This window comes from Podarcis pityusensis, assembly GCF_964106645.2.
Source record: "Podarcis pityusensis genome assembly, chromosome: 5".
Lineage (NCBI taxonomy): Eukaryota > Metazoa > Chordata > Lepidosauria > Squamata > Lacertidae > Podarcis > Podarcis pityusensis.
The window spans coordinates 5,073,392-5,097,078 of record NC_138032.1 but is presented as its reverse complement, the minus strand read 5'-3'; the positions used below and the strand labels follow the sequence as shown (position 1 = coordinate 5,097,078).

Genomic DNA, 23,687 nt, shown 5'->3' with positions numbered 1-23,687 from the left:
TGTGAGGCTATATTGTCAGGATGGGACGTGGGTGGCGCTGTGGGTTAAACCACAGAGCCTAGGGCTTGCCGATCAGAAGGTCGGTGGTTCGAATCCCCGCGACAGGTGAGCTCCCGTTGCTCGGTCCCTGCTCCTGCCCACCTAGCAGTTCAAAAGCACGTCAAAGTGCAAGTAGATGAATAGGTACTGCTCCGGCGGGAAGGTAAATGGCGTTTCCATGCGCTGCTCTGGTTTCGCCAGAAGCGGCTTAGTCCTGCTGGCTACATGACCTGGAAGCTGTATGCCGGCTCCCTCAGCCAGTAAAGCGAGATGAGTGCCGCAACCCCAGAGTCGTCTGCGACTGGACCTAATGGTCAGGGGTCCCTTTACCTTTACCATATTGTCAGGAAGACAGGATATGCCTCCCCACCCTCCCCCAAAATTTACATTCGCAGCAGTAATCAAGAAATCACCTTACAGTATCTACCACAGGAGCACACTCCAATTTAAGAAAAGGAGGTTTCAGATTTGTAATTAATGCATCACAATCAGCGGCTGGGTCGATGCTTTCCCGCGGCAATTAGCAACGTGTATTTGCAAATGAGGAGCCTGACTTTGGGTTACTTTCCAGGCAGAAAGGCAAATCTGAGCAAGCCATCAGTTAATTGGGAGGCGAGTTTGCAACACAGAAACTCCTTCTTGTCTTAATTTGACTGCAGCCCAGACTGGCGTCTTTCTTTGCAGATGTGTTTTGCCATTTGCCACTGATGAAATAGTAGTGAGTTAGTGCCGGATTTGTACTAGGCTGTCCACAACACAACGTTCCACTTTAGTAGTTGTTCTGCAATGCTTCCCCAGTGTTGCCGTATTGTTGTGTCTTGGTTGGGCGGGGCACTCTTGCACTACAGAGCAATAAGAGCGGGTCAACAAAAGCACACTCTGCAATGTTTGCAGTGCGGAGGACCCCAGGGTTTCAGCAGGAATTTGCAGGTTGGAAAGGAAACAGAGTGTCTGTCCTTGAATATTTGCAGGTGTGAACAGTATTGAGAGTTCAAACCAATTGCATATAACGGGCTCTCTTCCATCCTGGGTGCAAATCATCATGGATGCACAATAAGGAGGACGTCTGAAGAGGCCCAACAGCCCCCTCAATGCAGAAAGAGTTTTTGCACATTTTTTGCATTTTAACTGTAGAGCTTGAATCTGGGGGCTTTATCTGCAGGTGGTGTGCTTGCTCTGCCTCCAGCTCTTTGATCCCCTCTCATAGCTTTTGTAGATTTAAAAAAGTTTTTGGAAGATGGGACATGTAAAAGTCGATGGATGTTGGAAGATTCAGGACAGATAAAAGAAAGGAACTTTTTCACACATTGCAGTCTTACACTGTGGAACTCACTCCCACAAGAAGCAGAGACAGAACACTTTTGCAGGAGCACTTTTGGCTCACCACCTGAGCCAAAACAGGAAGGTGCTATCCTGCCCCTGCCAAAGCCTCTCTTAACCTGGGTCATTGGCAAACCAGCCCTGTACTATTTTGCCTGTGTTCTCTTATTGCCTCTAATTTTCCCGACGGGGCGTGTGAGCTTTTAAAAGCTCCGCAACGGGCAAATTATAGGGAGGTGGGTAGGAAATGGGTTGTGGCTAGAAAGCTGCCGACCAGGGCCACGTCGTGAGGATGCGGGAACGTGTGCCCGTCGTTTCTCTTGCCTCTGAAGCTCCCCAAGGAAAAGGCCTCAGAGCCAGAACCAGGAGGGAGGGAGTGCATGTTCAGAAAAGTAAAATAAATGAAACGAACGATTTCAGAGCCTGGCTAACGAAGGCTGCGCTAATCAATAGCTTGGAAAGGCCAAGACCATAAGCATGACGGCCAGGGACCTCCTCCTCTGCCAGTCCCTCTCCTCCACAACCCCCAAGAACCCAGCCGGTTTTCAAGTGCAAAGCTGGTGAGCAATGCAAAGAGCACACATTTAATGCACAGTTTGTTCCATTACCCTGGCAATTTGTTCCCCTGGTGAAGTGCCTGGCATATTTCTTTATTTATTTGTGTGTGTGTGTGTGTGTGTGTGTTGACATTTGCCACATGGACAAGGAGACTGCCGTCTGGCCTTCCGGCCCGTTGCCCAAGCACGGCTTCGCGAGGAAAATGAGGGAGCCTCAGCCGGCTCTCCCACCAGCCGCCAGCGCTAACAACTGCCTGCTCGGGCCCGCGAGGAGCTGCCGGGTGTGCGGCGCCAGGGCCCTCATTTGCATGGTGGAGGCGCTTCTTTTATGCCCAAATTAACGGGGCTTCGGCGGGAGGGGAAACTTCGCCAGGCAATTTCCCTCCCCGTAATTGCAGTGTTTAGCAAAAGCAGCGCACCAGGCAATTTTCCAGACTAGCGGTGGATTCGCAAAGGCAGGAGGAGGAGGAGGAGGAGAGGGAGGGAGGGAGCCTCCATGTATGTGTTCAGGAGGACAGCAACAGAAGGCTCTCCTGATACGGGGGGCTGTTGCTCAGTGGGTAGAGCACTTGCCTTGCACGCAGAAGGTCCCGGAGGGGGTTCAATTCTGGGTAGGGCTTGCAAAAAGACTCCTTGGAGAGTTGTTGCCAGCCAGTGTAAGCAGTACTGAGGTATAGAATCATAGAACTGTAGATTCTAAAATGTAATCTAACGGCCTGTCCCCACCCCAATGCAGGAATTGCAGCTAAAGCATCCCTGACAGATGGTCACCCAACCTCTACTTAAAAATCTCCAAGGAAGGAGAGTCCGTCACCTCCAAAGGGAGTCCATCCCACTGTTGAACTGCTCTTGCTGTCTGAAAGTTCTTCCTGATGTTTAGTCTGAAGACTGTGACCAGGAGACTTGGGTGTGCCTGGTCTGCTTCCCAGGTGCTCACTGTAAATGGGCAGCTACTTCAAGCGCCACCCCTGCCACCACGCCCTCCCTCCTTAGGATGCTTCACCTGTACGCCAGGCTTGGGCTGGGCAGCAGCCTTCAAACAAAAGTTTGTCCTGGGTACCATAGGGCCCCTCTGCCTGGGCGCACTTAGAACTTCCCGGGAGGGGATCGCAAGAGGGAGAATTATTCCACACCCTCACCCTGCCTGCCAATCTTCTCATGGAAATGGCTCCTTGCCCAAGGCAGTTAACAGCCGCTGCCACTCAATTAAGGAAATCTTAAGCCAACAAGTTTTAATTGATTAGACTGTGGTTACCAGATTTTTTTCAATGAATCCGGGGAGACTTTTTTTTTTTTTTTTTTTTGGAAGCTGAGTAGCAACAGGGAGTCAGTAGTGGGGATGGTGAGGCAAAGAACCGTGGGCCCAAGCACACATGCATATTGTATAAAGGTGCAACGCCCTTCTTTCGCACCCTGTGAAACATAAATGTGCAGTTTTTTTAAAAAAAACTGGGCAACGGCGTCCCTGATCTCCTGCCCCCTTCCCCCTTTGTTTTGACAGATCGGGGGAGGCTTGGGAGTCACGGGCAGGCAGCCGTTGCCCAGTTTTTTTAAAAAAAACTCCGCATTTATCTTTCGCAGGGTGCGAAAGGACTTTGCACCTTGCCTGGCAGAGAAACCGCACACCTTGCACCCCTCCTGGGCAACAGCCACCCACCTGTGACTCCTGAGCCTCCCCCAATCTGTCAAATAAAGGGGGCAGGAGATCTGTCCCGCCGGACGTCCCTGGTTCACCTTCGGCAGTGGCAGCGAGCAGCAAGCAGCTCCTGAAGCCAGCCAATTGCGCTACCAGACTGGCTCTGGGCTGCTGAGGCTGCCGCTGCCATGTTTCCCAGGAACAGATTTGCAAATCTGGGGACTGTCCCCGGGAACATGTGGGAACCCTAGATTAGACGGCGACATTTGCATGCGACCATAGCTGTAGTTTTGGAGGGGAATGCTTCCTTTGGTTCCAAATGGGGCAGGCGCAGGTCGCAATGGGTGCCGTTATTTTGGAAGAGGCTTCTCCCGCTGTGTGAGACAGGGCAAGGCAGCTTCTCAGATGGAGCCCATGATTAGCACGTGGGTTACTTACTTATTTATTTTAATTAACCTGATCAATTAACCTGATCAATCAGGAGTCTTGCTGTTGGAGGCACTGTGCCTCTGAATATACCAGTTGCTGGGAATCGCCACCAACTTTTGCGGCTATAAAAGAAGATTAGATAAATTCATGGACAACAATGATCCATGTCCTGTTTCTGCTGTCAAAGGCATTGGGACCTCTGAGTATGGTTTTCTGGGAATCACAGGTGCCGAGAGTCACTGTTGAGCTCAGGTCCTGCCTTTGGGCTCCACACAGGGCATCTTGTTGGGCACTGAGAGATGCTGTGCTAGATGGGCCGCTGGCCTGATCCTGCAGGCTCTTCTTACATTCTTATGAGTGCACATCTTCTAAGCTGGCCGAAGCTGCTGGTGGCTGTTGTCAGGTTGATGAAGGTTGACTTGAACTCAGAAAGTAGCTTGAACTGCTTACTAAATCAAAGACAACAGAAAAGGTCTGTTCTACCATCACACAAATCCCCTTTCTTGTCATGTCAACCCACTGTTGAGGTCCTTCCCTGATCCTCAACAACAACAACAACAGCAACAACAATTTTATTATTTATACTCCACCCACGACCACTCTGGGTGGCTTACAGCATATATAAAAACTTGTAAAACATCAGACATTAAAAATTCCCCAATACAGGGCTGCCTTCAAATGTCTTCTAAAAGTAAGGCAGATGTTTATCTCATTGACATCTGACGGGAAGGCGTTCCACAGGGCTGGTGCCACTACCAAGAAGGCCCTCTGCCTGGTTCTCTGTGGTTTCACTTCTCACAGTGAGGGAACCACCAGAAGGCCCTCAGAGCTGGACCTCAGTGTCCGTTGAGTTGAGAAACTCCTTCAGGTCTACTGGGCCGAGGCTGTTTGGGGCTTTAAAGGTCAGCACCAACACTTTGGATTGTGCTAGGAAACATACTGGGATCCAATGTAGGTCTTTCAGGACTGGTGTTATATGGCCTCTGCCTTGTGGGACATCTTAGGGAGAAGAGAAGGCTAAGGAGTAACCCTATGCAAATCCAAAGTTGTTGGATGGGGTCTTGTACGCCTCCTTCTGGCAACTCCTGCTGCAAAGCTGGTGCCAAATGTCTTGCTCTGCCTTCCTTTGGGCCCCATCAGCGAGGCCAAGAGGCGGGTCATGTCCTCTGGGCATCCCAGGACCTCCAGACACACTGCCCAGACTTGCACCCTGGTGAGGTCACTTTGGCACTGCTAATACAGCAAAAAAAACAAGACGGGAGGCAGCAATTACGAGTTGCCGGCCTCTGCAGCCACAGCAGGCGTTGTGATTCTTCAGGAGTTTGGCTTCACCTCTGCAGACACACTCCATTGTCTCTCGAGACAGACAGAGCCCACAAATTCTCCAGAGGAGTAGCAGCCGCCAAGCTGATGTCCTCCGGATGTTGCTGGACTACAACTTCCATCATCCCAGACCGCTGGTCATGCTGGACGGGGCTGATGGGAGTTGGAGTCATCTGCAGGGCAACAGGTTCCCCAGTCACAGAACTGTCCACAGCCATCTGTGCACTGCAGCGCTCTGGCACCTCCCAGGTGGAAGGAGGATGGATGTGTTTAAGGGATGCACAACGTCTTGCCCAGTGGCTTCCCATGGATGTGCAGACATGCCCCAAGTGATGAGAAATGTGTATGTGCAAATGGGGAGAGGCTGTGTCCTGGGACAGCTCTGCGCCTGCGGGGTTTTTTGCCTGGATTGTTTGCATTAATGTGTGGGAGGAGAAGCAGAGGGCCGCCTGCCCCCAAATGGCCATAAATCCAAAGATTTACGGGGCCGGCAAGTGGGGTTGTTCTTTGCTTCCGCTCCGCGTCCCTTGAGCACGTGTCAACATGTTATACTGCTCCATGCCACCCAACCAAGGGGGACCGAAATTGGGTTTACAGGAGAGCTGGATTTCTCTTGGATTTATTGCCCATCTCAGGATTTTTAAAACGTTCCTTAAATCACGGCGCTTATGATAAAAGCCTCTGGAGTAGAGCAGCTCAGTGCGTGTGTGAATGCAGGCGTGCATAGGGGCATATGTTGGCCAGCCTACAATTTCACCCATTAAGGGATCTTAAGAGATTGAACTACAGAGCTGTCTAGTTGGAAGGGACCCCGAGGGTCATCTAGTCCAACCCTCTGACAGATATGGCCATCCAACCTCTGCTTAACGATGTCCGATGAGGGAGAGTCACCACCGCCTTCTATTCCACTGTCAAACAGCTCTTAAGCATTTGGTCTGAATCACCTTTCTTGGAACGCGAATGCATTGGTTTGGGTTTTACCATCCAGAGCAGGAGAAAGTAAGCTTGCTCCATCTTCCATGAGACAGCCCTTAAGATATTTGAAGACAGCTACGATATCACAGATTGAGTTGCTGTTGCTGTTCTGCAGGGTGACGCTAAATGACCCCACTCTTTTGGCTGGCCCATTCAATCCAGAATCCTGTTCCCTGCAGAAGCCAACCAGATGTCTCTGGTTAGAGCAGCCAACATCAACCGGGTACCAAAGGCTTTGGTCAGAGTGTTAGATAAGGATGGGGATACCCAAGTTCAAATACTCAGATCACTGGGTGTAACTTCGGGTGTCTCGCTCTCTCCTTACCCTTGTTTTGAATTTTCATGTTTGCTGCCCTGAGCTCCTTGGGGAGGAAGCGTGACATATAAATTTAGTAAATGAAAGAATGAAGTGATAAGCTCCTTTGCCTTTAACAGCAGCAGAACCCACAGGCATTCAGCAAGGAAGCCGTTCCCTTGCACGGAGATGAGTGCTGGGGAATCTTCTTCATCCCAGGCTTCTGTTAAATGCACAGGAGCTGGAGCAGTGTAAATAAGCTGGCAATCCAGGAAATAGGTCTGGGCTTTGCAAAAGGTTGGAGCAAATAACTCCAGCTTTAAACAGATTAGGCTTTGCTTGCGTCTCTGTTGCATTGTCCCTATGAGGTGTCACACGCTGACAGACTGACACGGGCAAACACTGCCTCTGTCAAGACACCTTTTTCCAAATCTCTCCTCCGAAGGCTTTTGAGTGAGCTTCCTGGCTGTCTGGATCCGAGCGCCTCTGCAGTCACACAGCCAGCGAGATCCATCATCGTTGCTGTTAGATGATGGTTTCTCAGCTTTGCTTGAAACGGCATAATAGCCTTATGTCAAGATTAATTGACTCCAATTCACAGGACAGGAAAAAGGAGAGTCCTTTGTTAGAGACGATAATGGACAGACACACGGCTTCGCTGTGTTTCATGGGGTTTCTTTTACTGGGCAGGGCATTGAATTGCTTAAGCTGGGAGATGTGACCAACTATTACAGCCTGACAGTGTGGCGGGAGTGTTAAGAGACTGAGCTGTAAATCGGAAGGTGCCTGCTTTGGATTCTGCCTCTGGCATGGACTCCCAAGGCAGCCTTAGAATAGACTTTCATTCTCCCCTCCCCTAGCCTGCAATATGATGCTCACCTACCTTATAGGGATGGCGTAAGGATTTCAGCAAGATGATGTATGCAAAAAAACTATTGATACATTCAAGGCTGTGGTGATTGGGGGTATTGGGAGCTCTAGTCCAAAAGAGCTGGTGAGCTTCTCCAGGTTGGAGAATCACAGAATTCCAGAGTTGGAAGGGACCACGAGGGTCATTGAGTCCAACCCCCTGCAATGCAGGAAGCTTTCAAACAAAGTGGGGTCAGATCCCACAACCCTGAGATTAAGAGTCTCATGCTGTGCCAAGTGAGCTAAGAAGCCTGCTCTATCTTCCTATATACATAGAAATGTAAGGCTGTCATCACGCAGGGTCCATTGGAGGATTTGTAGTGCCATGTTACAATCCTGGAATTTGGGGCTGGCAAGGGGACAAGCGAACCTGGCTGTTGCATGGGGTGGGGAGGGGACGTTTTAGGGGGTGTATTGCTGGCTGATTGGTGAGCAGAGGGAAGTCATGCCAGGGAGAAAGTCTATAGAAAAAAGTTTTCCCCCAGCTCTCAGAACACCACAACCTGTGGACATCAGTGAAGCTGAATGCTGGAAGATTCACGACAGATTAAAGAAAGTACTGTTAGGATAGATTTATTGCTTTATTGTTGTGGTCCGGCACGCTCCCCTGCACCTCTGCAGGTCGTAAAGCAATTAGCAGAATTGCACAGCAGTTCGTGTAGAAAGGGCAGTCAGTAAATAGGTCCCACACGTTTCTTCTTTCCTAGTAGCACTTTATTTGCTCAAAAGTAGCATATTTACAGTCCATCTGATTCAAGTTGCATTTTGCGACCTGTCTCTCTCAGCAGCTGCGTAGCAAAGCTGCTTTCACTTTTCACTCAGCTCACAGCATTCCAAGCTGTTTTCGTCACGTCCTGGCTTACTTCCCTTGTAAGCGCCTCCTCTCAGCCTCGAGACACAGAAGGTTAACCCTTCACTACACCCAACACCCCCTCTTGTCTCGCGTCTGAGGGGAGAATCGACCCTTGGTCGTCCCAAACCCAGACCTTCACAAAACTCCCCATGTCTTTGGAAGGTGAGTGGCTTCGTGAACCCATCAGCTAGGTTCTTGGCAGAGGGACAATACTTCAGCGCAACTAATCCCTCCTGAACACTCTGGCACACATTCCGAAAGCGAATGTCTAGGTGTTTAGTTCTGGCCTTGAACTGACCTGACTCTGCCAAACGCAGGCATGGTTGATTGTCCTCGAAAACACGTATCGGCAGACAATCCACTTCGCAGAGTTCCTGCACCAAACAAGCATAGAACTCTACTTCTCTGCACACCTCTGAAAGAGCACTGAACTCAGCCTCAGTGGATGAGAGCGCTATCAGACTTTGCTTCTTGGACCTCCATCCAACTACTGAGTTCCCAAACTTCACCACTAGGCCAGACACAGACTTGCGATCCTCAAGATTGGCCCAATCTGAGTCCACAAAGCAAGTCAGTTTGACTTCTCCTTGAGCTGGCAACCTAAGACAAAAGTCTTTGGTCTCCTGCAAATACCTCAGAACTCTCTTGATGCCATTCCAGGCTTGCACACTAGGGTTTGATGCCTCCCTGCTGAGCAGATTGACAGCAAACGCTATATCAGGTCTGCTCCACTGGGACAAGTACAACAAACTCCCTAGGGCTGACTGAAACACTTCAGTATTTTCGAACGCAGCGCGTTCTGCTTGCTGGCTGTCCTTCACAAAACTAGTCTCCATAGGACTTCTCACTCCTGCACAATCACTCATCCTGAACTTCTGAAGCAACTGCTCAATTTTACCTCTCTGGCTGAGCAAAAAACTTCCATCCCGTGCACGCTCAACATTGACACCTAGATAGGTTTTGACAGCACCAAGCTGTTTAAGCTTGAATCGTTTACCTAGCTCTTTGGCAAACTTCTCCGCCTGTTCATCTGTTTCTGAGACGAAAAGCACGTCATCAACCCAAATCAGCACCAGTTCCTGTGAGTCTCCTGATCCTCTAAAGAACAGGCAACTGTCAGCAAGACTCTTCTTGAAACCTAGCTTCTCCAAAGCTTCATTCAGGCACATGTTCCAGTTTCTAGCAGATTGACGTAATCCATAGATGGATTTGTGCAATCTCCACACAACATCCTGCCTTGAGTTCTCAAACCCCGGAGGAGGAATCATGTACAGCTCCTCCTGGAGATCTGAGTTAAGGTAGGCAACATCCACATCAAAGTGGTTTACCTTCCAGCCTCTCTGTGCTGCACAAGCTAAAAGCGTTCTCAGAGTCTCCGCTCGTGACGTTGGCGAATACACCTCCGTGAAGTCTATTCCCTTCCTCTGAGTAAATCCTCGAGCAACTAACCTGGCTTTATACTGCGGCTCTTCAGCGTCAGTGGGTTTCAAGCGGTAAACCCATCTGGAACTCACAGCCTGCTTCCCCGGTGGCAACTCTGTGAGTGAGAACACAGCTAGATCTTTCATGGACTTCATCTCTTTGTCCATTGCCCTGTGCCACTTGCCTGCTTCTTCCTCAGGTAAACTCTGAATATCCTCGAAGGATTCAGGTTCACATCTTGCAGAACCTACCCAGACGCCTGAAGCGTCGTACCGATCAGGAGGCCTCCTTGTCCTCGCTGATCTCCTCAGTGTGACTCCTGGTGACCCTGCCGCTTCACTGGGTCCAGCTGAATCATCCTCAACTTCAGTGTCTTCCCCCTCTGACCTGCTGCGCCTCTTGGGCCTCACAGCTGGTCCAGCAGGTGAAGAAGGCTCACTCTTTGGCTCAAACTTGACACTTGCCTGAGGAGGTGTTCTAGGTTCCCCCCTCTGAGGGATCCTGAGCTGTCCCTGCCTTGGACTCTGTCCCTCTGGACCGTGGTCCCCAGCTCCAAGTTCCTCCTCCTCCTCGTCTGAGTCATAGAACTGCTGTGGAAGCACGTCTGGATTGGCGTGCAGACGTTTCCAACCAGCTTGCTCACAGAACTCAGCGCTATTGCTGATAACCAACCTAGACTGGTCTCCACTTGGGTACGCAAACCTCCAGGCCTTTGAGCCAGGCTCATACCCTACAAAGATCATCCTTTTAGACCTTGGCTCACCTTTCTTGCGTAGAGCCTTTGGAATAAGCACCCAAGCCTCACAACCAAACACACGAAGGTAGTGTACCTTGGGCTGCCTTCCATGAAGTAAGAAATACGGTGTATTTCCTACACTAGAGTTGTACACTCTGTTCTCGGTATAGACCACATATCTCCAGGCCTCCGACCAAAACTTCTGGGGTAGCCCTGCGTCCCACAGGATCGCAGACACAGCTTCCTGCACCGTCCTGTTCTTTCTCTCTGCGACCCCATTCTGTTGCGGAGAGTAAGGAGCGGTCAGTCTGTGGCTAATCCCCTTCTCCCTAAAGAAATCCTGTAAAGCAGAACCAGTGAATTCAGCACCTCTGTCACTTTGAAAACCACGAACTTTGGTGGAAAAGGTTACCTCAACTGCGGTGATCCAATCCCTGATCATTTTAGCCGCCTCCCCTTTCGTTTTCAGAGAGAAAGTCCAAGCAGACCTCGAAAAATCATCAATCAAAAGCAAAGAATACTTCGAACCTCCCAGTGACTCAACAGACATGGGTCCACACAAATCTGCATGAATTAATTCAAAGGGTTGCGTGGTCTGCCTCTCTGACTTTGGATATGAGCATGTCACAACTTTCGCCTGTTTACATGCATTGCAATCTAGAAATTTGTCACAAACATTAAATTTGCACCCTTGTGTCAGCTCTGGTGCTTTTTGGAGAAATTTCCAATTTAAATGAGCGAAGCATCTGTGCCAAATATGTAAACAACCATTGTGAGGTGCTACATTCACACATTGGCCCTTCGCATCTTCGGTGTCATCCTCTCCTGTGGAAAAAGGCACATTTACAGCAAACAAATTATCTTTAGACTGCACTGTGTACACGTGTTTCCCATCCTTGGAAAATTCACATTTGTCACCTGCAAAAGAAACTTGAAAATTATCCATCAATAGATCATGCACACTTAACAAACAGTTAGTTAAACCGGGCACTGCATAAGCTTTGACTTCATGCTTAAGGAAAGGACAGAAGAACAGTCCTGTTTCTGTGAGTCTTTTTCTGCTTCCATCTGCAAACTTAACAAACTTCTCAGTTTTTACTGTCCTGCAATTCCTCAAAAGATCAGGAGATGGCACTAACGAGTTTGAGGCACCAGAGTCTATGATTACAGTGAGAAAGTCTTGTTGTTTACATTCCTGGGTCGCCAGGGCAACAATCTCCTCACTACCCCCCTCCTTGGGGCTTCTGCAGATGTCCTCTCTGGTTGTCACGGCAACAGACTCCCCCCGGCAGGAAGACTTGCCCACGACCTTGACAGCTTCCGTAGATGCAACTCTCTCAGTTGCCATGGAGACTGGACTTGTCTCGGCGTTCCCCCACAACTCTGAAGCGCTTATCTCTACTTGCTGCAGGTGGCTGACCTTGAAGCCTCTAGCACTTTTCAGCTTCCCAGGCTCCGACTCACGACGTAAACAACTCTTGGCAGCTTTTGGAGAAAGAGGCGTCTCTGAGCTTTCACTGCTCACTGCCCCCCCACTGCTCTTGGGGTCTTCAGGACGTTTTCCTGCACCCCCTCTGAAGGGTGGAGGGCTCCCAACACTTGGCCTCTCTTCAGGTTCCTCACACAGACACGTTGCAGCATCCACACAGCTCCCAGGCTCAGCAAAAGCACAAGCAGCAGTGCTAGCAACAACAGCAACAGGAACAGCAACAGTCCCTTCTCGGCCCTTGCTTCCCACTCCAGCTCCACAAGCTTCTTGGAGTGCTAGCCAAGCGGCCTCTGGCTTTCTTGCACCCAGGACAACAGGCACCAGATGAGCATCCACACTTTCTACCAAAAAAGCAAGCACACGCTTCTCCACTTCACTTTGCTCTGCAGCCCTTTCAGCCTCTGCTTTCCCAGCTGCATTCTGTGTGGGGTGAATTACATTCCACAGCTGCTCCCCCACCAGCAAAAGCTCCACTTGAAAGCTCCACTGCAGCCAATTCTCCCAATTACTCCCATTGAGTCTCTCAAAGGGGATATTGAAACTCTCAAAGACTTGTCCCTGGGGCTGAGCCATTGCCTCCCTTCTGTTGGCTTTTCCCAAAGGTACTCACTCAGCCAAACTGGGAACTCCGGACGTCATGGCTCTTGGCTCCCACTCTCTGTCAGCCTCCTCCGATCTGCCTCTTTGAAGTCTCCGGCAGTCGATCAAGCTGACGATCAGCAGATAAAACTTCAAAGCCCTTCCTCATGCTTCACGTTGACCCATAACCATGTTAGGATAGATTTATTGCTTTATTGTTGTGGTCCGGCACGCTCCCCTGCACCTCTGCAGGTCGTAAAGCAATTAGCAGAATTGCACAGCAGTTCGTGTAGAAAGGGCAGTCAGTAAATAGGTCCCACACGTTTCTTCTTTCCTAGTAGCACTTTATTTGCTCAAAAGTAGCATATTTACAGTCCATCTGATTCAAGTTGCATTTTGCGACCTGTCTCTCTCAGCAGCTGCGTAGCAAAGCTGCTTTCACTTTTCACTCAGCTCACAGCATTCCAAGCTGTTTTCGTCATGTCCTGGCTTACTTCCCTTGTAAGCGCCTCCTCTCAGCCTCGAGACACAGAAGGTTAACCCTTCACTACACCCAACAAGTACATCTTTGTGTAGCGCATAAACTGTGGGATTCAATCTCGCAGGAGGCAGTGGTGACCAGTGGGTCATTGGCCTGGTCAAGCATTAGGAGAAATATTTTAAGTACAAAAAAGTGTTCACTCTTGCTGTGACTTTTCCCTTCCCCTCCTTGCAACTGAGATAGAATTTCTTAAGCACTGTGAACCCAGATAATTTCAAACAGTGATAGAGCCCTGCATGGGGAACCCTCTCTGATTTAATTTGTCATTTGAGATTAAACAATTGGGGGGGGGGAGCTCCCCTGTCAGCCCCTGTCAGGTATCTGTACCCTCTTTCACTTTGCAGGGATCGTTCATCACTCTCTGCCTTTCTCCCTCACCTGTGTCCCCTTTGTCCTCTCCAGGCTGGACGCCTCTTAGTCCTGATTGCTCCCTGTCTCTGTAGCATTCCTGGCTTAATCACAGCCTCGTAGAATAATATTGGTTCTCTCCCCTCCATAGCTTTTTACATTTTGAACGGGATCCAAGTCGGAGCTTGCAAGCTCATTTCCTACCCGGCGATATCAGCCGCGCTCGTGCCTCTGACCTTGCACGGAGAATTCAACGTTTCGCAGTGGGCCTGAGAATCAAACCATCCATTACATGCAGGCAGCTGTCAGGGTTATGACAGCCATATGCTGAAGCAGGGAGCACTTCTACCGACCCTTCCCACTGGGTAACGCTACCAGCCTGGCAAGAGGAAGGCTGCTGTAGCTGTGTGGGTCACGCAGAAGAGGAAAAGGGGAGGTCCTACCAAGAAGCAGTAGAAGGTTGGCCTGCAAAACAACAACAATAACCCATGCAGGGGTTGTCAACGTGGTGCCCACGGGATGGGCAGTATACCTGCCGGTACCTGCTAGGGTACCTGGGAAAGGTCTCCATATTCTTTCAGAAACCCGCAGGTTTGCTTTTCCCGTTCAGTTCCTGTTTGCTCTTCGCTCAGCCTCTCCTTCCTTGGACATGCTGCTTCAGAAATGCATTGCAGGATGCCAGGACCGGATACTCAGCCCCCCTGCCATTCTGAGCAGAGGAGAGGTGCCCAAAGTTTCTTTCTATGAGTGACATGGGGCCTTTCCTCCCCCCTCAGAATGAGGGGAGCCTTGCGCACGCTGTTTGGCAGTCTTGTCCCTTGCTCTGTTCTTTTAGACTTAGGCCCTGGGTTGCCACCTTTGTTCTAGCAAAATACAGGGCAGGACGGAGGGGGCAGTGTGGGCGATTTCCTCCCTACACCTGATGCCGAAATGACTTCAAAGCATCCATTGCAATCTATTGCAGCCTAACCGGATGACCCCTCTGCAATTTGTCACACACACCTATGGACACGAATTTCTAAATCTGTCTGTCCTTTGCTACCCAGACCTTAAACACATGACCTGACACGCACACGCAGTACTGTGCGACAATACATGCAGGCCAAAAAATAAGTAAGGGGGGGCGATATTCTGCTGAGGGGACAAGCTTCGTTCCACATGCTAAATTTCTGACAGAAAAGAAAATATTAGGGGGCAGGAGGAGGGCAAGACTTGTGGAGAGCTACTGGGAATCAGAGAATTGCAGAATTGGAAGGGACCCCGAGGGTCATCTAGTCCAACCCTCTCAATGCAGGAATCAACAAAAGCATCCAGGACAGATGCTACCCAACCTCTGCTTTAAAACCTCCAAGAAAGGAAAATCCACAACCTCCTGTTCCTCTGTCAGACAGCTCTTACTGAGAGAAAGTTCTTCCCAATGTTTAGTTGGAATCTCCTTTGTTGCAACTTGAAGCCATTGGTTCAAGTCCTACCCTCCAGAAAACAAGCTTGTTCCATCTTTCCTGGGACAGCCTTTCAGATATTTGGCTCTCATATCTCCTCTCAGTCTCCTCTTGTCCAGGCTAAACATACCCAGCTCCTTCAACCGCTCCTCATCAGGCTAGGCTTCTCCCCCACCCTCCTCTCTCAAATATCATGTAGATAATAACCATGTTCAGAACTGGGGCTTCTGGGCTACACTGACACAAAACAGCTTGCTTCTAGAGTCTCGGAACCTGTTGTTCTCTGAGGGATGGAGTCCAGTGCTCCCAGGCTGCACCTCTGGGCCTTAACCCAGCCGAAGCTCTCAGAGAACTGGAAGCGACAACACAAAAGCCTTGCCCTTCCAGCTTGACGATTCTATGGTTCTGTGATGTGGCCCAAATTGCAGTAATAAATAATAATAATAATAATAATAATATAATAATTTATACCCCACCCTCCCCAGCCAAGACCAGGCTCAGGGCGGCTAACACCAGGTATAAAACAATTGATTAAAATGCAACTTAAAAACAAGATTAAAATACAACATTAAAATGCAGCCTCCTTTCAGTAGAAACTCAAATCAAAAACTTTTTGGGGATGAAAACGTCAAATCTTCACCAAGCCCAACTATCCAGACTGGTCCTACATGGGCCAGAAAAAAAGCCAAGGAAGTCCCCAAATAGGACTTCCATCACAGAAGGAGAAAGGAGAAAGGATAGAGGGGGAGGGGATCAAGTTGATTCCAAGCCAAAGGCCAGGTGGAACAACTCTTGTCTTACAGGCCCTGCGGAAAGAAATCAGATCCTGCAGGGCCCTGGTCTCATGAGGCAGAGCGTTCCACCAGGCCAGAGCCACCACTGAGAAGGCCCTGGCTCTGGTTGAGGCTAATCTGACTTCCTTAGGGCCCGGGACATCTAGGGTGTTGCTATTTATGGACCGTAAGGTCCTCCGTGGGGCATACCGGGAGAGGCGGTCCCATAGGTACAAGGGTCCTAAGCCGTGAAGGTCATGCAAGCACAATCACCGCATACCCACATTCTATAATAATAACTTTACTAATTTACCCATCTGACTGGGTTGCTCCAGCCACTCTGAGGGGCTTCCAACACATATAAAAACATAATACACTGAAAATAGGAACACGCTAAGGAAAACCGGGACCCTCTGGGATCAAATCAGAAACTGGGATGGCTCCTGTAAATCTAGGTTTGTCCCTGGAAAACAGGGACACTTGGTGGGTCTCTCACCGCCAACCCTCCAGAGGGACCCAGGACCCGTCTCAGTCCCCAGGACCTCATTTCCCAGAGCTCAAAGCAAGTGAGGCCAACAAAGCGATCTGAATAAATCAATTATTTCAGGGCATCTGACTGGTCTTGTGATTGATTCTTCCTGGCAATAAGCTGCCGCCACCATTAGCTGATTGTTTCTTGAGAGGAGAGGCTTTTGTCTGAATAGCATCCCATGGTGGGGGAGAAGGATTTGAAGGTGGGGGGGGGAGGAGGGGGCTCAGTGGGGCTTGTCAGCTGGCAAGGAATATTGGGCTTGAGATCCCCACCAGTTCCTTTGTGTGCAGGTGAACACATCCGCCTTTCGAGTTCCTTACTAGAGGGAAAGACTTCCTGGTCTAGGTGTTCCTCTGAATAGAATACAGTGGTACCTCAGGTCCGTTCTTAACCTGAAACTGTTCTTAACCTGAAGCACCACTTTAGCTAATGGGGCCTCCTGCTGCTGCCGTGCCGCCAGAGCCCCATTTCTGTTCTTATCCTGAAGCAAAGTTCTTAACCTGAAGCACTATTTCTGGATTACCGGAGTGTGTAACCTGAAGCATATGTAACCCGAGGTACCACTGTAAGTGTGTTTATTGCCCTGATGGGTGTTTACTGTGGAGTTGGTGCAGGATGCAAGTTTTCCCACAGCATCCACACAGCACGATCCTCATCAAAATGTCTTGCCATTTCAGTTTTTCAATTAAATCCAGATGTACCATTTCAATGGACAAATCTAACATTAAAAATACAAACAAGAATTTGGGGTGGCATTCTCATCAGGATGATGTCCTGTGGCTACTGCAAAAAACAAAAAAAGTGCATTGCATTCACGAGTAGCCTCAATTCCACAATAAACTTAACATATGGAACCCTTCTAAATTATGAAACAACTATATAATTTCAGTCATGAATATTTGAAAAAAAGATAAAAAAGATGTAGCCTCTGAGCTTGCACAGAGTGCTTTCCCCTATGCATTAAGTAGACTGCTTAGATATAATTTTGCTTAAGTGGTATATAAATCTTTCTAAATAAAATTTTAAAAAATAGCTGTAACTTCCTCATGTGCAAAACTATTTGACCGTAGATTTTTACAGCATACTCAAAAAACTGGTAGCCTCCAAACATTTGCAGAGTGCCGTTTCCCTGTGCATTGATGAGATGCAACCCGCTACACCATTAAAAACTGGCAAGGGTGCTAGGCATTTGAAGCAAAACACACACCCAAAGAAATGGTAAACCCTGAGCATGTGCAGAGTGCCTTCTCCTGCACAATGGTTAGATGCTAGGCAAACCGTTCTGCCATCTATTGTACTGTCCAAAAACTCAGCAGCCCGATCCTGTAATCCATTCTCCCACCAGATTATTAAGAATCTCGTCTGCCTGTGATCATTAGGTCTCATTTGTCACGGTCCTTATTTGAGCCCTTGAGAGGATAAAATAGGGCACGGACAGGATCACATTTAAATCTGGGATTTGGGTGCAGGCTGGACAAGGGGCTTAGACCCCAGCACCTCTCCTTTCAGCAACTAAGCATCAGCGGCCAGCCATCTCTGCATCTCTCAAGAAGCACCTTCCGCAACCAGCAGAGAAGGAGCGAGAGGCTGGAGCACAGGAAATGAAAATATCTTGGAGAGGAAAGAGGGCAAAGGGCACAGAGATGAGTGGGAAAGGCACTTAGATATGATAAAATTGGCCAGAAGAAGAACTGGATTCAGGGGCCTCCAAGTGTGGCTGGTCAGATGTCACCAGACCCAGTGGAAGATGCTTCCCTCCACTGTTAAGAGGTAGGATCAAGGCCGGCCCAAGACATTTTGCTGCCTGAGGCAAAGAACAAAATGGCACCCACCCACCCATTTCCCAGAGAGCGGGCTAACGGAACTGACTGCTAAATTCTATTTCAGTGCTAGTAATAGGGTAGATATAAAAGTTGTGGGCAAGTTGCATGACACACAACTCTCTTCTCCAACTGAACGTTGTGGTCCAGGAACTCAGGATGAAGAGCTGAGAGGCACCGCCGCCTCCCAGTATGTGCCACCTGAGGCAGTCATCTCGCTCTGCCTAAGGGTAGGACCGGCCCTGGGCAGAATGAATTAGGGGCGAAAGAAGGAATCCTTTTCTCTTCCTTGCCTGCACCACCGTTTCCATATTGCTGCAGTTCCCCTTCTGCCAGAAGCAATGTTATTCATCTCACGGCCATCCTCAGCAAGAACAGTCAATGGTAATGGAAGATGGGAACTGTAGCAATATCTGGAGGGCCGAAGGTTCCTCACATGTGCTGCAAGTTTTGCATGGACATAGCCATAGGATGGGAAGAAAGAGGACCCCTCACTCCTCTGTGCCTGATGTATTTTCTCTCTACCTCAACAGATTGATCAAGATGGTCTGACGTTGTCCGAGAGGACCCTCTACCTGGGACAGGATGAGGAGAGTGAAAAGGTGAGTGAAAAGTGTCAACACACAGGTAAATATTATGCTGGGGGAATTTAAAATATATGAATCCCTGTGGACCCACAGGTGTGGGTAAAGAACAAAATAATCGGCTGGGTGCCTGGGTTCAAAACTGCAGGTCTTGCACACTGTAGGATCATCTGCTCCAACCCCTTGCGAGGCAGGAATCTTTTGCCCAACGTGAAACTCGAACCCGTGACCTGGAGCCAGACATCGCCATATACTGGTGGCATGGAACGGCAGTGTTCCTCAATATTTGCATAAGAAATAAAATCATGCTGTATCTCAGGAAAATGGCCATTTGAGCTCTGCCCATTTAGTTTGTCAAATGCCTTTTCAAGAAGGACTGTTTGACCAAACCCAGCCTGCAAATTCCTTCGTCCCTTCGCAGATCTTGGCTGCCTATCGCATCTTCATGGAGAGGCTGTTGAGTCTGCTGGGTGCTGAGAACGTGGAGCAGAAAGCCAGCGAGATTCTGCAGCTGGAGCAAAGGCTGGCCAATGTGAGTCCACCATTCCTCTTCTCCTTTCTGAAGGTGGAGGCAGGGCTGGAGAGGAAAAATAAATGAGGGGTGGGGTCCAGGGCTGGCCATTCCTGGAAGAGGCGGTCTGTGTCAGATCATACCCCAGCAGTGAACTTCTGGAGCAATTCATAGTCCTGAGGAGGGATCGGGGAGGAATTCGTTTTGATTTGCATTTCGGTGAGAGCTTAGCCGATCATTTGCACATTCTGAAACAATGTGCAAACTGGAACATGGTGTTCCTTTGGCATTTGCACATTTCTGAATTTTGCAGCGCACTTCTCCAGCCAAATAGCATGCAGGAAAACGCAACTGGTAGCAGGGAGCATACCTAAAATGTTCATTTATCCATTAAAATAGTGCACAGAGATATGCATTATTTTGGAGGGAATTGCTTGCAATGTCAGGGGACATGCTGACAAATCTTCGTGAGAATTTTTTAAAAGTAAGGTCACAAACCGATGCAGAAACATGGCAAGCTTGAACTTATGGTGGTAAATGTTAGAAATGGAGAGTGAAATTGACAGATTCATCCACCCCTAGTTCTGAGTCGCAGGGACAGAGCTTACCTGGGCGGATGCTGATTGTCCCAGGGGAGCTGCTACACCTGTCCACCTGCAGTTCCCACCTGCCAGCCCTAAACATTCTCCTGTGAGCACATGCTGGAGGGAAATGAGATGAATGTGGGGGTCGCATGGGGCAAGATGCTGAGTCGTTTGTATCTCACAGGTTTTCAGATTTGCTGTGAAACTCTGAAGCTCTCCTTACCTGCATTTAAAACGTGAGATTATAGCTGACAATTCTGAGGGCATTTGGGGTGTGCGTTTTGCATTAAAACACAATCCAACTGGCACATGCAAACTACCTAGCTGTCATCTCTTTTCCCTAGAGAATTCTGGGAAATGTAGCTCCCTAAAGAGAGGACTGAGATCTCTAACATCACTCTCACCTAGCTGCCATTTCCAGGATTCTTGGGGGTGGGCTTTTTTCTGTTTCTTTCCTTTCCTATTACATTTATACCCCCCTTCCCTCTAAGCAGCTCAAGACAGTGTATGTGGCTCTTCCTGCTCCCCCTTTTATCCTCATGACAGCCCTGCAAGGTAAGTTAGGATACAGAACCACCCCTCCTGTTTCCTCTCCCATTTCTCAGATCACAGTCTCCGAGTACGACGACCTGCGCAGGGACATCAACTCCATGTACAACAAGGTGACCCTGGGAGAACTACAGCGCATCACACCTCATGTAGGTTTGCAGTTGTATTGGGCCACTTTCCCCTTTCGGGAGAGAGCAGTTGGAAAAAATGAGAGGCGTTTTGTGACCCCACTGGTTCATTCCACCCATGGGTCCTGCATTCCACACACATGGGCTGTGCATTCCACACATGGGCCATGCATTCCACTATTTTGTCATGCATTCCACTCCATGCGCCATGGAGGTCTGGTCCATGACTGATACAATCAAGCTCCCACTTCTTTAACTGGAGGGTTCAACCCACCTTGACACAGTCTTTATAGACCATGCCATAGCCCCGCCCCTTAGTCAATCAGGAGCCCAGGCTCCCCTGGGTCCTAGCTCTGCTCCTCTCTCTATCAACTCCAAAATGGCTGGATTTGGTTACAGCCGCTTGCTGCCTGTTCCGTATGACAGTGATAGGGAATCTGTGGCCCTCCAGGTGTTGCTGGACTCCAGCTCCCAGCAGGAATGATGGGAATTGTAGTCCATCAATATCTGGACTACATTCACCATCCCCGTCATGCACAGAATGAACAGTAAAAAAACAAAAACAAAACCCAGTGATAGAAAGAACTGGTCAAAAGGACAGAAGTTACTTGTTGTTTAATGCTGTAACAATTGTTTTCTCAAAATTTATCTTCCATACCATGAAAATAGATAAAAACAGTATATATATAAAAAGGACAGAAATGGGATACATTCTGGGAAGCTCTTATTTTTAATCTCCAGTTCAAATGGAAGAGGCTCCTTGACAGAATATTCCATGACAATTTTTCCGAGGATGAGGAGGTGGTTCTGCTGGCCACAGACTACATGCAGAGGGTGTCTGAGCTTATCCACACCACACCTATCAGGTAAGGATGTGGCCAAGAGGAAGCCGGCTTGCTGTCTCTCAGCCTGGCCTACCTCATAGGGCTGTTGCTCGCAAGGCCGACCTACGGGAGTGAAACTAACTGGTGGGGAAGTCTCCTTGCTGCAATTCAATGCCCACAGAAAACTGCATGGATCCAGTTTTCCCTCCACCCTGGATCTCTGGAGTCCCAGAAAGACAATAGTCGCCTTAGGCTATGCACAGAAGATCTCCTGCATACAGGATGCCGTGTGCCACTGTGCACCAGTTTGCAAAAGGTGTTTGGTGGTGGTTCTTGCTGGCCACTCCTTTTGCTGGTTTTAATTGGACCTTTAGCCTCATTACGGTGGCTGTTACTGTGCTGTCCTGATCCCTTTAGCATCAACCTTTCTTCCACAATTTGCTGTGCTTTCCTAAGCCCAGATTATACATTTAGCAAAACAAAACAATTAGTCCTTTTTTTCCACACTGCTACTTCAGAGTGCCAGGGTGTGGCTTTCCATGTCTGAATGCTCCCCACCGTTCTCCAAATGATGTGAACTCATTTCCCTGATACGCTAGCTTTCTACATGCAAGGTGGTCCTGCTGGTGGACGACTAAGGTGTTGCAGCCGGAAAAATGATTTTGCTGCATATGAAAATGTGGGCCTCTGAGGAAAAGAGGGAAATGAGGCTTATATGGGTTCCTTATTTCCCCTCACCCCACCGGACCAGGATATGCAGTGTCCGAGCCCCCTCCTAAACCGGTTTGCGCTCCTTCTGCTGCAGGATCCTCCACAACTACATGCTGTGGCGCATTGCGGTGGTGCTGAGCGAACATCTCTCGACGCCCTTCCGAGACGCCATCCACGAGCTCGCCAAGGAGATGGAGGGAGCCGAGAAGCAGATGGAGCTGGGAAAAGTGTGCTTGAGCCAGGCCAACAAGCACTTCGGGATGGCTTTGGGCGCTCTCTTTGTGGAGGAATACTTCTCTTCTGCCAGCAAGGCCAAGGTAGGCGCCAGCGCAAGATGGCGGACGGTGGGCAGGCAGGGTTCTGATTGGGTGGGGGAAAATGCATTCTGGGAGTTTCCAGAGGTGGGAAACCTTTTCTAGCCTGAGGGCCGTATTCAGCCTTCTGAGGGCCACTTTCCAGTGGGGGGTGGGGCTGGGGCCCAAAGAGGGCATAGCAATGACCTGCCCACAGACTGTCTCACCAGAGTGGGGCATGCTCTGGTAATCTCCCGCTTGGACTACTGCAATGCGCTCTAAGTGGGGCTACCTTTGAAGGTGACTCAGAAACTGCAATTAATCCAGAATGTGACAGCTAGACTGGTGACTGGGATCAGCCGCCGGGACCATTTAACACCAGTCCTAAAGGAACTTCATTGAATCCCAGTACATATCCGAGCGCAATTCAAAGTGTTGGTGCTGACCTTGAAAGCCCTAAATGACCTCGGCCCAGTATACCTGAAGGAGCGTCTCCACCCCCATCATTCAGCCTGGACACTGAGGTCCAGCTCCGAGGGCCTTCTAGTGGTGAAGCTACAGGGAACCAGGCAGAGGGCCTTCTTGGTGGTGGCGCCCACCCTGTGGAACGCCCTCCCATCAGATGTCAAGGAGAAGTTTTTAAATGGTTAAAGTTTTATTAAGTTTTTGTGTGTGCTGGAAGCTGCCTCAATTGGCTGGGGCAACCCAATCAAATGGGCAGGGTATGCAAGCATTCGAGATCTAAATTGGAACTTGACAACATGGCCTACCATCCATCTTTGCTGGCAGAATCAAAGGCAGCTTTCAAGTCAATAAAGGCCATGATCAAAGCCCTGCTTGTTCTTCTGGAAAAAACATTGTTTGCCTTGGCCTAAGCCTCTGATCGATAAAGAAGGAACTTAGCATACACTTCAGACACAATGCTATCTATTAAACTGATTGGTCTGTAGTTACTGATCTGTTGTTTTTTATTGCCTTTCTCGTAAATGTTCATTGGCAGAAAGAAAGCAGATTTTGTTGGCCTTTACTGCCCATCAGTGGGGAGTAAAGCAGACGTCTCAGGGGTTTTGAAGCACTGCGTGGGGCTCATTGCAACCCCTGTGCTGTGCTTTGACGTCCAAGCAAAATATCTTGGGCTAGCCTTGGGTTGCTGGGTCTTCCTCACATCTCTTTGCCCTGAATTGCTTGGAGAACGGCGTGTGTCTTCCGTGTTCACTCATGCCACCTTGGGCAACTTCCTTTGAGCAGGTGCAGCAGCTAGTGGAAGACATCAAACACATCCTGGACCGTCGACTGGAAGAATTGGACTGGATGGATGAGGAGACACGGCGGGCGGCTAGAGCCAAGGTAGGCAGCCGGGGAGGGGCAGGGCTGTGTGGGGAGGGACTGAAGAAGATTCTACCCAGACCCAGAAGCCACACCCTGAGCATTGTGCCCTAGAGGTCAAGAAAGGGCTAGGCATATCAGCTCCTTTGTGAGATGATA

General features: G+C 49.3%; 1 protein-coding gene across 1 annotated transcript in view; it reads left to right on the top strand.

The window, feature by feature from the left end:
- The window catches only part of ECEL1 (endothelin converting enzyme like 1), a 51,663-nt gene that overhangs the window by 6,709 nt on the left and 21,267 nt on the right, over positions 1–23,687 (top strand). The window contains exons 2-7 of the mRNA XM_081007459.1: positions 18,552–18,620; positions 19,024–19,134; positions 20,303–20,395; positions 21,116–21,240; positions 22,004–22,226; positions 23,451–23,549. Coding sequence (XP_080863585.1) covers positions 18,552–18,620; positions 19,024–19,134; positions 20,303–20,395; positions 21,116–21,240; positions 22,004–22,226; positions 23,451–23,549 — 720 coding nt within the window. The remainder of the gene's footprint in view (positions 1–18,551; positions 18,621–19,023; positions 19,135–20,302; positions 20,396–21,115; positions 21,241–22,003; positions 22,227–23,450; positions 23,550–23,687) is intronic.